The sequence below is a fragment of the Mercurialis annua genome, linkage group LG1-X (genome assembly GCF_937616625.2).
Source record: "Mercurialis annua linkage group LG1-X, ddMerAnnu1.2, whole genome shotgun sequence".
In the NCBI taxonomy this organism is placed as follows: domain Eukaryota; kingdom Viridiplantae; phylum Streptophyta; class Magnoliopsida; order Malpighiales; family Euphorbiaceae; genus Mercurialis; species Mercurialis annua.
This window is the reverse complement of record NC_065570.1, coordinates 53,953,416-53,968,600: the sequence shown is the minus strand read 5'-3', so window position 1 is coordinate 53,968,600 and position 15,185 is coordinate 53,953,416. Positions and strand designations below refer to the sequence as shown.

Below are 15,185 nucleotides of genomic sequence, written 5' to 3'. Positions count from 1 at the left end.
ACAAAAATCAAAATTTTAAATTCTCATCCGTAACTCATGTACACTTGTCAACTCCAATCCAACTTTTCATCACCCAACACTAAATCTTTTTCTTTAACTAAAACTAGAATTTCATAATCCTACGTGGGTTTCCAAAACAAGATCAAGAAACAAGAAAATGAAGCAAGAGACAGTAACGTTATTACTGGTGAATCTGGCCGGGATCATGGAAAGAGCAGACGAATCATTGCTTCCCGGCGTGTATAAAGAAGTGGGTGCTGCTCTTCATACAGACCCTACTGGACTCGGCTCCTTGACTCTGTTCAGGTCTATAGTTCAATCTTCTTGTTATCCTATTGCTGCTTATTTGTCTGTTAAGCACAACCGAGCTCATGTTATCGCTCTTGGTGCCCTTCTTTGGGCTGCTGCTACTTTTCTTGTTGCCTTCTCCTCCACTTTCTTTCAGGTTATTATACTCTTTTCCTCCTTTTCTCTTTCTTTTTCGTTTTTCTGTTTGGTTGAAGAGAAAACGGGGGAAAAAATGAGGATTAATTCTTAGTTGGTTTGCGTATTTGAGGATTAATTCATTAATAAATTCTAAATATGGTTACTTTTGGTTCTTCATTTGATTTTTATTAGTTTTTGTTGCACTGTAATTGTGATGTGCTGTTGTTAATGTTGTTGCTGATGATAAAGTTGGACAGAATCTGTATAAAAAATACTTGTCAGTTGTCATAAACGGTACATACAATAGTAGAAGAATGAGAGGATATTCTTTCTAGCTATTGTTTATTCTTTATTATATTAAAGTATAAAGATTGGTGACTGGCTGAGAAATTTTATCAAATATTTGCTTGCTATTCAAAATGAAGGGGTTAAAGTTATTTCCAGTAAATCAAAACTGCACTAAAATTTAAATTCGGTATTTTTGCTTTTATTTCTGGAACAACACACGACACTCCATTTTTTATATATTTATAAGCTATTCCACGTTTTTCTATTCCGCATTTCCGTTTCCGTGCAACATAGTAATTAGTTCATATAGATCAAATCATCTTTTATCTGTTCCCTAAGTTCCACTTATCAGTTTGAATTGTGTTTGAAGTGCAGTAGCCTCCAAATTATATATGCAAGAACTTTCTATATACTATGATTTATAGTAAGCAATTACTGAACATACAATAAATTACAACCTAAGTGCCATACTAACTAACCTACTGGCAGACTTAATTGATTTTCAAGTCATTCAGCTCTTTTTAATCAGGTGGCTGTATCCAGAGCTTTGAATGGCGTTGGGCTCGCTATAGTTGCACCAGCAATCCAGTCCCTTGTTGCTGATTCAACGAGTGATAGTAACCGTGGAACAGCTTTTGGTTGGCTGCAACTCACAGCCAACATGGGTTCAGTTGTCGGTGGACTATGTTCAGTACTGCTAGCTCCAATAACAGTCATGGGAATTCCTGGATGGAGGCTGTCATTCCATCTTGTTGGAGTAATTAGTGTTATAGTAGGTATTTTAGTCTACCTATTCACCCACGATCCACACTTTTCGGATGATAACAGTGAAGTCAGGAATCAAGATGGAAGTAAATCATTTCTATCTGAAATCAAGGACCTGGTTCGAGAAGCTAAGTCGGTTATCAAAATTTCGTCTTTCCAGATAATTGTCGCGCAGGGTATTACCGGTTCATTCCCTTGGTCAGCCATGACATTTTCAGCAATGTGGTTAGAGCTTATTGGATTTTCCCACAAAACAACAGCTTTGCTTATAGCATTATTTGTAATTGCTGGTTCAATTGGGGGATTATTTGGAGGGAAAATGGGGGATATACTTTCAACACGTTTCCCGAATTCCGGGAGAATAATATTGGCACAGATAAGCTCGGCATCAGCTATTCCTCTAGCAGCATTACTGCTGCTTGGTTTACCTGATGATCCTTCAACGGGATTCATGCATGGATTTGTCCTGGTTATCATGGGGTTGTGCATTACTTGGAATGCTCCAGCAACAAACAAGTAAGTTTCTCTTCCTTTCTTAATTTTGTTTCATTAGTCCTTCAACATGACATCATATAGAGGTGTGCAAAAACCAAACTAAACCGAATAACTGAACCAGCTAAAATTTGATCCGGTCCCTAACATAATAAAAAACATGATAGTTTAGTTCGATTCAGTTTTGAACGTAAACAAATTTTAGCAACTGAACTGAAAAACCAAATCAAACCAGTCGAGTTCAATTCGATTTGGAAAATGTTACATCATTGTAATTCAGTCTGGTTTGATTTAAAAATAACTAAAAAAATCTTGATTCGGTTTAGTTCAGTTCGAACCAAATGCACACCTCTAGTCGCATGAATAATCAAATACAAACGTAATTCGGTTGAAAAGGAAAAGGTAATGACACAATCAATCAGTAGGCAAAACAGTTGACTATGCAAGGCAAAGCTAGCCAAATCTAAGAATTCTTAGTTGAATGAGTAACTGCACAAAACATTAGCTTAGAATTTTGAGTTAGTAACGGCAATTGTTATGGACTATGTAGTCCAATTTTTGCAGAAATAGTTCCTGAAAAATCCCGGACAAGCGTCTACGCGTTGGATAGATCATTCGAGTCCATACTGTCATCATTCGCTCCGCCGATAGTTGGACTACTTGCTCAACGCGTTTATGGTTATAAACCACTTCCTAGTGAATCTAGTTTATTTGAGGAGACTGCTATAGATAGAAGTAACGCTGCATCGCTGGCCAAAGCCCTGTATACGGCAATAGGAGTTCCGATGGCAATATGCTGTTTCATTTACTCGTTCCTCTATCGTACTTACCCTAGAGATAGAGAGCGTGCTCAGATGGAAGCTGTAATAGAACTAGAGATGGAACAGCTGAAGCTAGACGACTCACCACCGACAAGCAGAGAGTACACTCGAGTTCAATTGCTTGAAGGTGAAGAAGAATCTGTCAAGGACAGAAGTGTTATTGAAATGGGTTATGAAGGGGAGGATGCCCCTAATTTTGACGACGATGAAGACAGGATGCTGCTCGATCGCCAGCTGACATTTTCTAAATTTGGTTAATAGCATGACATGGATTCTGAATTTTGATAACAGTGACAATGATGAGATGAAAGTTAAAATTAGAAAATGATGCTCCATTTAGAGCTTTTCAGAATGACTCCAAGTATCCCTATCCACAACAATAGCATCAGAAGGAACGTTTTCAAATGCAAAATAGATGATTTCTAAAGATTGCATTTTATAGCAGCTCATTAAGCAAATTCAGTAATAAATTACAAGTTTCCTATACAAATTAAATATGATCTATACTGAGAGATATAAGGACCCAAGAGGCCATGAAACGAAAATGTGGACCTTTACAAGAAAGCAATTACAAAACAAATACTTAGCTGGGTTTTCTAGCTGAAAACATTATGAATTGCCTCTCTCTTGTAGATGTAAATCCAACTAGCCCACAGGCTCTACAGATATCTTCTAGTTCACGTTCACGCAGGAATATTTGACTGCCTGATATTTGTGCGATATTCTACAGTGAACAACAATTGTTATCATTAATGTAAAAAAATTTAAACAAAGCTTGTTTAATAAAGTTGACACCCTGCGGAAGAACATGGAAGTCTTTCAAAAGAGATACAACAACACCAATCTAAGTTCAAAGGGACTAAATGAAAGTCTTTCAAGTACAGCCATTCAAGTACCGAAGAGAAGAGCTTAATACCTGACGTAGAGGCCCCAAAAGTGGAAGAAAACGGAAAGGTCCGTCAAGTATGAAAGTGGAAGCAACTAACACACCACCAGGTTTCAGAACTCTACTTATCTCAGCTGTCTATGGAACATGGTAAACAAACAAGTAAGCATAGGGTGGCCAAGTGAGGCCTACAACACAAATTATACCGAGGATAGAGAGAAATTTTGAAAGAAATTAGTCTACAAGCCTACAAGCTGGAGGACAAAAAGTTAGATTGGTTATCCTGAAATGAGGCCAAACATAACAAAATTTATGGAATCTGTATTGCAAGTTTTCACCAATAATTAAGATAAAACGCGTACAACAGTATTGAAAGGTTAAAAATATGCAAAGCATGAGCTTGATGGCCAGGCTCTATAAGGTCTCAGCCTTATACTCCTCTACCAGTCTAACTTAAGGTGCTGATATACATGCCTTTTATATGCCAAAAAATTTCTTGTGTGATATATTACAAAAGAAGGCATCCCAACCCAAGCAATAAGAACAAATAGTTTAAAGTACTAAATTGAGAGAAGAGCTTACGGCTCCTGGTGGTGAAGGCCAACAGTGTATCGCAGCACCAGCATGGACAGCATCAACAGAACCAGAAAGAAACGGAAGTCTCGATATATCAGCTCTGACCAGTATTAATTTCCTGAAGATAATAAACTCAGTCAGAAACAAAGCAATAGTAACTAGTATCATTAAAAGAACTGGTTCATACATACTCTTTGAAAAACTCTTTGTCCTGCTTGATGAATTCAAAACACTGTTGCAGCATGTTTTCTGAGTAATCCAGCGCAACAACATCAGAGAACAACCCACTTTTGGCAAAAAGTCTTGAAAATAATCCACTACCGCAACTAGCATCAATAATCTTTCCACCTAAAACTGGCTTCAGGTAATCCTTCATCAGCTCAAACTGCAGTCGAAATCGTAATGAGACTTGAGGTAAGTAAATTCAGAGACATTAAATGAATTATCATACTGTCGGTAAATATGAAATCTTCCTCAATACGAATCAACAATTATGATATATCAATGGCATATATGAATGCATGATAGCAGGAAGTGACACTAAACTGTGAACCCAACAATTGTGTTTTGCACAAATGAGAAAGAAAATTGATCAATTGTCCTATCAGTATAACCTCCTTCTCAGGGCCAGGGAAACCGCCCCATACGAAATTTTGACGCCAACCCCTCTCATAGAGATATGATATCACCGGAAGCCTGATTTAAATAAAAGGATTACAAATTTACTTGATAAAGCACACATAAAACAGAGGAAAACTGAACATGGATGCGTCATGTGGGTATTATAACATCAAATAAAATTTCAGTGCAAGAAACTATACTGTGTCTATGCAATGCCAAAATTCACATTTCATTCTGTTACCAAAACTACTTCAGCATGATAAAAAGTATAGAAACAATTAAACAGTATATTAAGTAATTAAGTTTGATTCACAACACCTGAAAAATTCAGTAGCCAAAGGCATAGAATCGTCATATTGAGTGGCTCCACTTGCTACAGTCAAGTCAATATGTGTTTCTTTACCATAGTAACGCTTTTTACAACTCCCACATTCAAAACTCAAACCATCACAATCACTGTAAAATTAACCAACGTACATTAATCAGATCAAATTAACCTAACCAAAAACATAAATTAAAAAAAAGTTTAGCATTCTCTACTATTTACGAGTGTGTATGTACATAACTAACTTACACAGACAAGACACGATCACCTATCAAAGACAACGGCTCGTAACATATAGGACAAGCTATTATGTTCCTGCTGCTGCTCCTTGCTTCCTTGTTTTCAATCACAGCATCATCCTAAAACACAATACAAACACAAATTATTAATTTACAGTCATTTCATTTTCGTTGTTTTCTTAAGCAGAGTAAATCTAATTTAAATATAAACTGAGAAAACCTCTGGTTTTGTTTCTACGACGGGAATAGCAGCAGTAGAAGAAGCGCGAATATTTTTAGCTGCGAAACTAAAACTGCTGCTGCGGTTAAAAATACATGAAGTACGAGTGTCTAAAAATCGCCTCGAATTTACAATTAGTGACGACGGTGGTTTTAGATAGCTAACAATTGCTGTCGCCATAGCTTAGCTGTGCGCTTCTTCTCGATGCTTGCTTGTGAAAAAAATAACAACCACGGCTCTTCCTGTTATTTTATATTTTAATTTAAAAACATGTAAATGTAATGATGCAATTGCAAACCAGTTGGACCCGTATCTGTTTGTCGGGTAATGGGTCTTCGGGCTGGCAATAGATTCTGAATTGAGGAAATTACGTCCAACACTTACAAAAGCCCAACTTATTCTCACTTTCACTGTTTTGTCAGCCCGTGTTGAATTAGACGGTCTTATTTAATGTCTTTGCAAAAATAATTAATTTAATCTTTAATATTACGAGAAATTTTTATGTAGACCAAATTAAACAATCTATTTAAACCATTCAAACCATAGCATAACAAATCCAAAAATCAGTGGTTACATCGCCAACTAAAAGAGCAACCAAGATAACATATTTTATATATTCAAATAAGCCCTATGTCTATCATTTCCAACCGTTATATGTTTCAAAATTAGCCATTTGGACATGATTTTGCATAATAATTGAGATGTACTAACACCTATTCTTTAACTAGTCGTAAGCCCGTGCATTTGCACGGAATCTAATTAGTAATTATATTTTTAAAATAAATTTATAAAAATAATGGCTAAAATCTAATATTTTATATTTTATTAAATAATAAATAAATATTTTATTTAATTTGAAAAATTAATAAAAACTACCTATTAATATTAACATTAAAAAAATTAGAATAAGTGTTTTACTTTAATTTAAAATTCACAAAAATATTTTTTATTCAATTTGAAAAATTAATGAAAACTACCTATTAAACTAATTTTAAAAAATTAAAATGAATGTTTTATTTCAATTTATAATAGTTTTTTGGCCTAATACTCTGAAATAAAATTTGTCATAATTCTTGATGATCTCTAATATTAAAACTCTTTTAATAATAACTTTTATATTAGATTAAAATAAAATAAAGTATAATATTAAAATTATAAAAAATAAATAAATATTTTTTATAACATGTGAATTTGTCAAAATTTCAGATTAATTTTATTTTTTAAAAATTAATATTCAATAAATATATGAGTCGTAGAGATTAGAAGTTAATAAATATTAAACACTATAAAGTGTAGAGATTAGAAGTTAATATAGATTAGAACACTATAAAGTGTATACATTAGAGGTTAATATAAATTAGAACACTCATTAAAATAAATATAATTTAAATAAGTGATTTAAAAAAAGTGAAAGCTAATGAGAATGCTCTATTTGGCGAGAATTAATGAGAAAATTCTATTTAGTGAAAAAATATGAAAAGCCTATGTTGGTTTCTCATAGATATAACACATTTGCATGAAATTAATATAATATAAAATATAAATTAAAAATATTTTTATTAGATATTTATAATACATAAAATGATAAAAGTAAAAATTCATAATATGTAAACGTATGTAAAACTTAAAGATTAAATAAAATAAAATCTATATATACTATAGCGATGGTTGTTTTAAACCATTGAAAATTGAAGTAATTAACTACTATCTTTTACATTTACAGTCTTAGACTTTTCCAACACTAAATTTGAAATATGTCTAGACATATCACTTAATTAATAAGCGGGAACATAACAAAACAAAAAATGATATTGGTAATTGAAGGAGCAAAGGGTTATGTTAAACAAAGAACCCTAATATTGATTTATTAGTAATTTCATGTTGAATTTATTTTTCATTCGATCAAAGGCTGCGACTTATTCTCTTATAAAATGTGAATAATTGCATTGGCAGTGTTAAAGGATAGATCAAAATTATTGTTGTACAATTCAAATATTTTTGATTGAAATTTATCAAAAGCAACATTTGACCCAACTTTTAAATTTTTGATTATCAAGTACAATATAACATAAAAAGATCTATTTCTATCACATATTCACATACAACCAATGCAATATTCACTTCCGTGCAACTGGACACTAATTTGAAAAAGTAGGTTTCGTATATTACACGATTTTATCCAACTGATGAATTTATTATGAAATTTTCAAATCGTCACACTTTCTTGCATATAAATCCATTCAATTATATCATAACTAATATTAAACTTCAAAGCTAGATGTTATAGTACAACACTATATTTGATTTTTTTTAAGGAGATTATAACATCAACACCGACTTAATTGAATGAAAATTTGAAATCATAAAAATAACTATTTAGTTCAATTTTAGTAGTTAAAAAGTTAATTTTATTTAAATACAAATCAAATAAACTAAAAACAATCAACTCAGCCCAACTAATTCAACTTAATTTAGATCTTCAATATTTCAATAAATTGTTAGTTTTAATATTTACAAAAAAAAGTATAACATATCCTTTAATTAGATAGTTATGGGTTCGTCAACAATTTTTCACTAAATTATTTATTGGTCATCATTTCACTCTTTCTCTTTTTTAATTGCATTGAATTTTTGTTATGGGAGTTTTACTATTAACATATACTACTGGTTGATTGAATTTGTTGGTCTTTGTTGTAATACTAATAAATTAATTTGATTGACAATAGTGAAGTGGGTGCGTCTTTTTGAAGGTCACTGCCGTCGGAACCACACCAAATAGTAATTTATCTGAATTGATAAAGAAAAAACAGAAAATTACGTAATACCTCCAAATTAAAGCTGGTAGCTGCCATTTTTCTCACAATTTACGTTGCCATCTGATGATACAAGAAACTAAAATTCAGATTGTAACAACCATAACACAAAAACTAAAATCTGAATGAAAACAATGAACAATTCACTTAGACATGTTATTAACACAAACAAAACACTTTTTGATAACAAAACGGTAAACAAACATTTCCTAATGAGAAAAAATAAAACCATGGCGGCTACAAATCACAACGGAAAGAAGAAAAGGGATATTAAAATTAAACCCTAGTGTTGGAAACTGCAATAAAAAATGAATATTAAGTTGATATTTATATTGGTGTAAATAAACAGGTTGTTTATAGAGATTAGGATTTTAAATAGTTTATAGAGATTAGGATTTTAAATAGTTTATATAGATTAGGAAGTTAAAAATTGTTATATAAATCTAATTAATCTAATTAAATTAAAATTAGTATTTTGAAAAAAGTGGGAACTGCTGAGAATGCTCTATTTGGTGAGAATCAATGAGAGAGCTCCGTTGGTCCTCTCAATTATATAATATATAGATAAGCATCACCCAAAATATAATTATCAAATAACAATCTAAGGTTAAATCTTATATGAATTTTCAGATTTTAATTATTGCCTAAAAATAGAATTACGAATCAAGAACAACAATAATTTAATAAACCCTTCAATTAAAACAACAATTCCAATTCACCCAAAATACAAGCAACATCTATAAGTCAAATCCAACACATAATGATTATTTCCAGATTTAAATCAATAACAAAACATAATATTAAAGCCACAACACCCAAGACCAATTTAATAATCTAACAATTATACACAACAAATCAAGGGAATAGGAGCACATACCTCTTGATTAGACAAAGATCAACAAACCCCAAAAAATATAATTCAAAATCAGCCTACAAACAACCAAAATACAATAACTATTGAATCTACAATGATAGAGCTGATAAATTAATGATTAAACCACAAAAAATGATGAAAAGACTTACCAATGTTCAAAATAGGTCAAGGATTGATTAGAAAATGATATTCCATGAGTTTCAGCGGAAATTAGGTTTTCAAAAATGATGGAAAATGTTTTAGGTCAAGATAAGGTGCTATTTATGAGAAAACAGCGAACAGTGTCAGTTCGCGCACGCGAAGCACAGTTCACGCCCGTATACCACTTCTGTCGCGCCCGCGAAATTCTCCTGCCAACTCAAAAATTTGATATTTGAAATTAAGCTCGGGATCGCTCCGAATGGCCGAGCCACACCCAAAACATCTAAAAACAACATATAAAAAGTATTGAATCCTCAAACCATGAATTTGATATTCTTAGACAATTGAATGAAAATTTTTAACTTGAAAATAGAGTTTGATAATCTTAGGTTTTTTTGTTTCTGTTAATGCACGAATAAGAAAAAGGAAAAGAGAAGTAGAATTGCTGAGGATGAAATGGGTTTTCCAAATTAATCAATTTTTTTTTTTAACTTAAATGCTTAAAGGCTCAATAAAGCTTTCAACTTTAACCACTAAATTTATTTTTCATAAAAACATATCTAAGCAACATTTTCACTTTAATTAATTATCACTTAAAATCAGAAATTTAAATTTCCATATTAATTTCCGGAATAATTTTCCAAAATTATTACTCCGGAAAATTAAATTTTAAAATTATTATTGTCAGACTGTTTAATTACTGTATAATCAAATTTTCAATATAGTTTCCATAACTTTTCAAATTCTTTAATAATACTTTAGTCCCAATATAATTATTTTATTCAATTTATATTTTAAATTTAAAATTCTGATATTTTGCATTTTTAGAAAACTTTTTTTATCTCCGAGAATAATCCAAATCAGGTACTTTTTTATTTAATACCGTAGTTCAGTTGCAATTTTTTAGTCCAATTCGACATTTAGTTTCACTTTTACGATCAAAATATACCATACGTGACAACACCCATTTTTTTAAAATTTACGGCGCATGACAATTGGTTAGATTCTTTTTATTAGTAATGAAAAGTAGACAAAATACATCATGTAAAATAGTTTAAACCGATATTAGAGATTCGTATGCGGATAAATGGTGAAGCACAAAAAGAACTTGGAATTACTTTAGTTGATCAACCATCAAACAAAGAAAAAGTAGTTAATATGACGTAAATGATCATTAATTTAGATATACTATATTTTTATGTTGATGTTATAATCATTTTAATTATTAACTCATAAGATATTTTTTAATCCAATAAATTTTTTAACTAGTCTCTAACTAATTTAATCCAACTGATGAGATAAATTTTTTTAGAAAAAATCTATTAATATTTATTATGGATTATACGAAATAACATAATCATTATAAATTTAATTAAACTCATGAAAGACTTCTTAATTCAACCGAAAATTCTAACTAATTTAACATCGATTTTAATTTTAAAATATATTAATATATAATAAATTTAATTAATTTAATATCATACTTACTACTATTTTACTTATTAGTATATTTATTAAAAACTCTCACTAATTTAATACTAATAATAAATAAAATAAATTAGTATAATTATAATAAATTAATTAATGTATAAATCGACGAGTTATTTTATAAGTCACGTGCTATGCATATGTTGCGGTTCCGGTGTGACAAAAGAATCAACCGAGACTTGTAAATTGGCGTTATGATGTTTGCGATCAATTTCAATATCCATCATAAGGAGAAAGGATCTTTGTCTTTTACAATGGATGGCCTTGCTTCATCATAGGAAAAGTTAAATTGATTAGCAGCTTTACCCATACGAGATTAAGAAATTAAATTATTTTAGTATCATATTTAATTTGCTGCCGACAAACAGTTTTAAAGCTTTCAGATCCCACAATTTGAAATTCCTATAATTTCAAATTAAATTGATTGTTAGCTGATGATATGATGTTTAGTCAATTGATACAACATCTTTACTTATAAATAAAAGGCTTAATGACTTAAAAACTCCCGACTTTTCATCTACTTTTCAATTCTACGATAACGTTAAAAATTTGTTAATTTTATTTTATTTTGCATTTTTTCATTTTAATTGTACCCTCAATCATAAAATTAACCTTTATTTATTTGACAAAAATTCTTCAAAATGGTCAATTTAATATAAAAAATTAATCTAATGTAAAAAGGGTCAATTTGGAGAATTTTTTTAAACATTTGCCAAATAAAAAAAAAGGTCAATTTTATGTTTAAGGGTACAATTGAAATGAAAAAAAATGTAAAATAGGATAAAATTGACTGATTGTCAACGTCAGGGTAGGATTGAGAAGAGGATGAAAGGTCGGAATTTTTTAGGACATTAGAACTAAATAAAACTGTTATCACCATTCCATAGTAAACAAGGTAAAATGATAAGATTTTTTTTTGGGCAATAATGATAAAAGTATTTATAAAATTATGTAAGTGTGTTTTAACTTTTTTTTAGCAAATTATTCTAAGCCCTTCATGTATACCATAATTTATAAATTGGTATTTTTTATATGAACATTTTAAGTAATAGTCCCTCACTTTCATTTATATAAACAATTAGAGGTTTTTGTTAATTTTTTTATAGCGAATCGTTAACGAAATTAAAAGCGAGATATCACATCATTTGAAAATGAAGTATCAAATCGTTAACAGAATCGAAAGTGATGTATTAAATCATTGAAAGTGAATACCATATTAAAAACGGAAATAAACCCCTAATTATTAACATAATTGAAAGTGATTGGTCTTAAATAGAATTTTCAAATAAAAGGTATCAAATTTTAAATTATAATATATGTGGGGGTTTTAGAGTAATTTACTTAAAAAATGAATTGCTTTGTTCATTATCGACAATACTCCCGTCCCGCAAACGTAATTAAATACAGTTGTATAAAAATTAAAAATACACTAATAAGTCTAAGATTCGTATTTAATGATTTAAGGTCCATATTTAAAAATCGTACAACAATGCTTTGTTCCAAATGATGTCGTTTTTGACGGACTGGCCGGAAACTATCTATACAATAAAAGGTGCAACCATCATTTAACAACCTTCATATACAGAGTTTAAATTGCTAAAACAGGTAAAACTGAGGCATTTTAATACTACTAGTACTAAAATTTAAATTGCTAAAATAGATAAAATTGAGACATTTTAACTAACAATCCTAAAATTTATGAATCAAGCATTGCAGCAAAGTGGTGTATAAATAATTGAGGCATTAATCTAATAAGTAGCATTAAAAATCTTAACTAGACTGAATGATATGATTTGGGAATTTCCAGTTTTTGGTTTGTTGGGTGCGTACCAAGTTAGGTTGGCATAGCACAATGTGGGACACAATTATTTTTCCAAAATATTTTCTACACTATTAGTTTAACCAAATTAATTAAAACAAATGGTACCCCTCCGTCCTAAAACGATATTACACTTTTCTCTTTTCACACAGATTAGTAAATGCAATTAATGTTCTAACATTTTATAATTTTATCTTCATCTTTCTTACTAAATTTTAAATAAGAGCAATATGAAAAAAATCAACACTTTAAATTATGATTTACGAGGAATATAGAAAACTATACGTGATAAAAAAAAAGTGAACAATTATTTTGGGATGGAGGGAGTATAAAATATAAAATACAAAATTAAATCAATCGAATTAGTCTATTAATCGACTAAAATATGAAAAATATTTAATTAATTCGTTTTAACAGAATTATTAAAACTTTTAATAATAACAAAATCAAATTTTTTTATTAATCAAACCTAATAGACTTATATAATTTTTTTCAAAACCTTTTTAATTGAATTTAACCAAAATAGATTGATTAATTCGGTTAATACAATTTAACCGATAATGTCCCATTTTATTCCTCCCCGTTTACACTTCTATTACTGTTCAGAAAGCATGAAGAAGAAAACCTGCCAACATTATTCTAGTGGATAAAAAGATGAGAAGTCTTAATTTATTGGCCTCTTGATTTTAATTCCAACTTGGCCATGACAGAACTAAGCAAGCAAGCATGGAACAATTTTCTTTTTGATCGACAATATTTCACTGGACTCAGAGGTTCCACCAAAAAGTTAACTGTCACATGGCCGACTAGCTCAACCCACTTTCGCTTAATCACACATTTCCCTTCCACAGGATCTTTCTGCAATTAAAATGCATTTTATTTTTAAATTTCGAATTCCCCTATTGGGTGGCTGGATGCAACTTTGGCTCCATAGTGGAGATTTTGATTAAATTTTCAAAACCCAACGGATATCTTTATCATTACGTCAACTACAGTAGAAAATACACAAATGACGAAATTACCCTTCTTAAATAATCAATTACTTTTATTATTTTCTTGATTGATTTAAATTTGAAAAATATTCAAAACATTTATATCTCTACAAGATTTCGTAAAACCGTAAAAAGAAATTGACGAAAAGCAGAGTCTTTATTAATTCATCAAATCATTCAGAACAATGTTTTATTAAAAATGAAGGAACGACACTCCAAACTAATAAACTAGCATAAAAACGAGCTACTCTAGTAAAATCTTAAAATTGATTCATATTAAGATTTTCAATCGAACCGTATTGTAATGTTATATGTTTTGCTGAATAAATTATCATGTTAAATGCTTGTGTTGGTCAATTATTATGCATATAACGTGTATATATCATAAAATTAATATACTAAAAATATATTATAAGCCTATTATTTAATGTAGATTTAAATGATATTATTAAAGAGGTAAAAATCTAATAAAATGTGAGAATAAATTGACATATAACAAGAAGTGTTAAGAGAAACAACCCAATGCTTTTCTATTACTGAACATTACTTGCTTAAAGAGATATTTCCTTTTCTATTAATGTAACTTTTCTTGCTTACAAGAAAATTATACCTAAAGAGGAAAGATTAGGAAGATAAAGCGAAAATATGAGAAAAAGTAAGTAGTTAATTGTGAGATTAATGTGAGCTAATTTGATTGGAAATTGAATTTGCTAAATTAGGCACACGTGAAGCTTGTCATGTGCCCCCACTAAAATGATCGAGTTTCAAGTGGGTGGATAGTAGAATTAGAGACAGAGAAGCAGCAAAGGTTGATTCCATCACATGGGGCTGTGGTTGTGGAGAATGTGAGAATGATGCATTTTCTTGGAATTAAATCATGTAACGGGCACAGTAGCAGAACTAAAAAAATGTGATTAACTTTTTTATAAACGTCAAAATTTTCCGTTAAATTATTGAAATAATAATACCAAAAATATATATCATATTGTTTATAATTAAATGAATAAATAAAAGGCTTAATGGCAAAAAAAAACCCAAACCTTTACGACTTGTTGCAATTATATCCAAACCTTTTAATTTTTGCAATAATATCCAAATTGCATTATTTTGTTACAATAATATCCAAAATGCACTTTTTATGTGAATTTTTTTGATTTTTTTGCCATTTTTTTGAGACTTTTACTATATTATTATACATCAAAACATAATAATAGCCTAATATTTTAATTGAAAACAACGAGTTTAGCCATCAATTTGACTATTATTGCTACAAAAAATGCAATTTGGATATTATTGCAACAAAAAATGCAATTTGGATATTATTGCAAAAATTAAAAGGTTTGGATATAATTGCAACAAGTCGTAAAGGTTTGGGTTTTTTTTACCATTAGGCCTAAAT

The 15,185-nt window shown here is 30.0% G+C and overlaps 2 protein-coding genes and 1 long non-coding RNA gene across 3 annotated transcripts; 1 reads left to right on the top strand and 2 right to left on the bottom strand.

The window, feature by feature from the left end:
- On the top strand, positions 1 to 4,642 carry LOC126664794 (putative glycerol-3-phosphate transporter 5). The gene is made up of 3 exons (XM_050357345.2): positions 1 to 445; positions 1,244 to 1,995; positions 2,522 to 4,642. The coding sequence occupies exons 1-3, from the start codon at positions 158 to 160 to the stop codon at positions 3,048 to 3,050; spliced, it is 1,569 nt and encodes a 522-aa protein (XP_050213302.1). The 5' UTR covers positions 1 to 157; the 3' UTR covers positions 3,051 to 4,642.
- Positions 3,209 to 5,910, bottom strand: LOC126664795 (uncharacterized methyltransferase At1g78140, chloroplastic). The gene is made up of 8 exons (XM_050357346.2): positions 5,660 to 5,910; positions 5,450 to 5,559; positions 5,194 to 5,331; positions 4,869 to 4,950; positions 4,446 to 4,639; positions 4,261 to 4,372; positions 3,709 to 3,816; positions 3,209 to 3,516 (listed from the first exon to the last, which is right to left on the bottom strand). Exons 1-8 carry the CDS (start codon positions 5,837 to 5,839, stop codon positions 3,376 to 3,378), a joined length of 1,065 nt encoding a protein of 354 aa, XP_050213303.1. The 5' UTR covers positions 5,840 to 5,910; the 3' UTR covers positions 3,209 to 3,375.
- A 2,245-nt stretch (positions 5,911 to 8,155) lies between these two features.
- LOC130015315 (uncharacterized) lies at positions 8,156 to 9,883 on the bottom strand. The gene is made up of 3 exons (XR_008790341.1): positions 9,496 to 9,883; positions 9,350 to 9,402; positions 8,156 to 8,535 (listed from the first exon to the last, which is right to left on the bottom strand). It is a non-coding gene; the product is annotated as an uncharacterized LOC130015315 (long non-coding RNA).
- Positions 9,884 to 15,185: the final 5,302 nt, after the last annotated feature.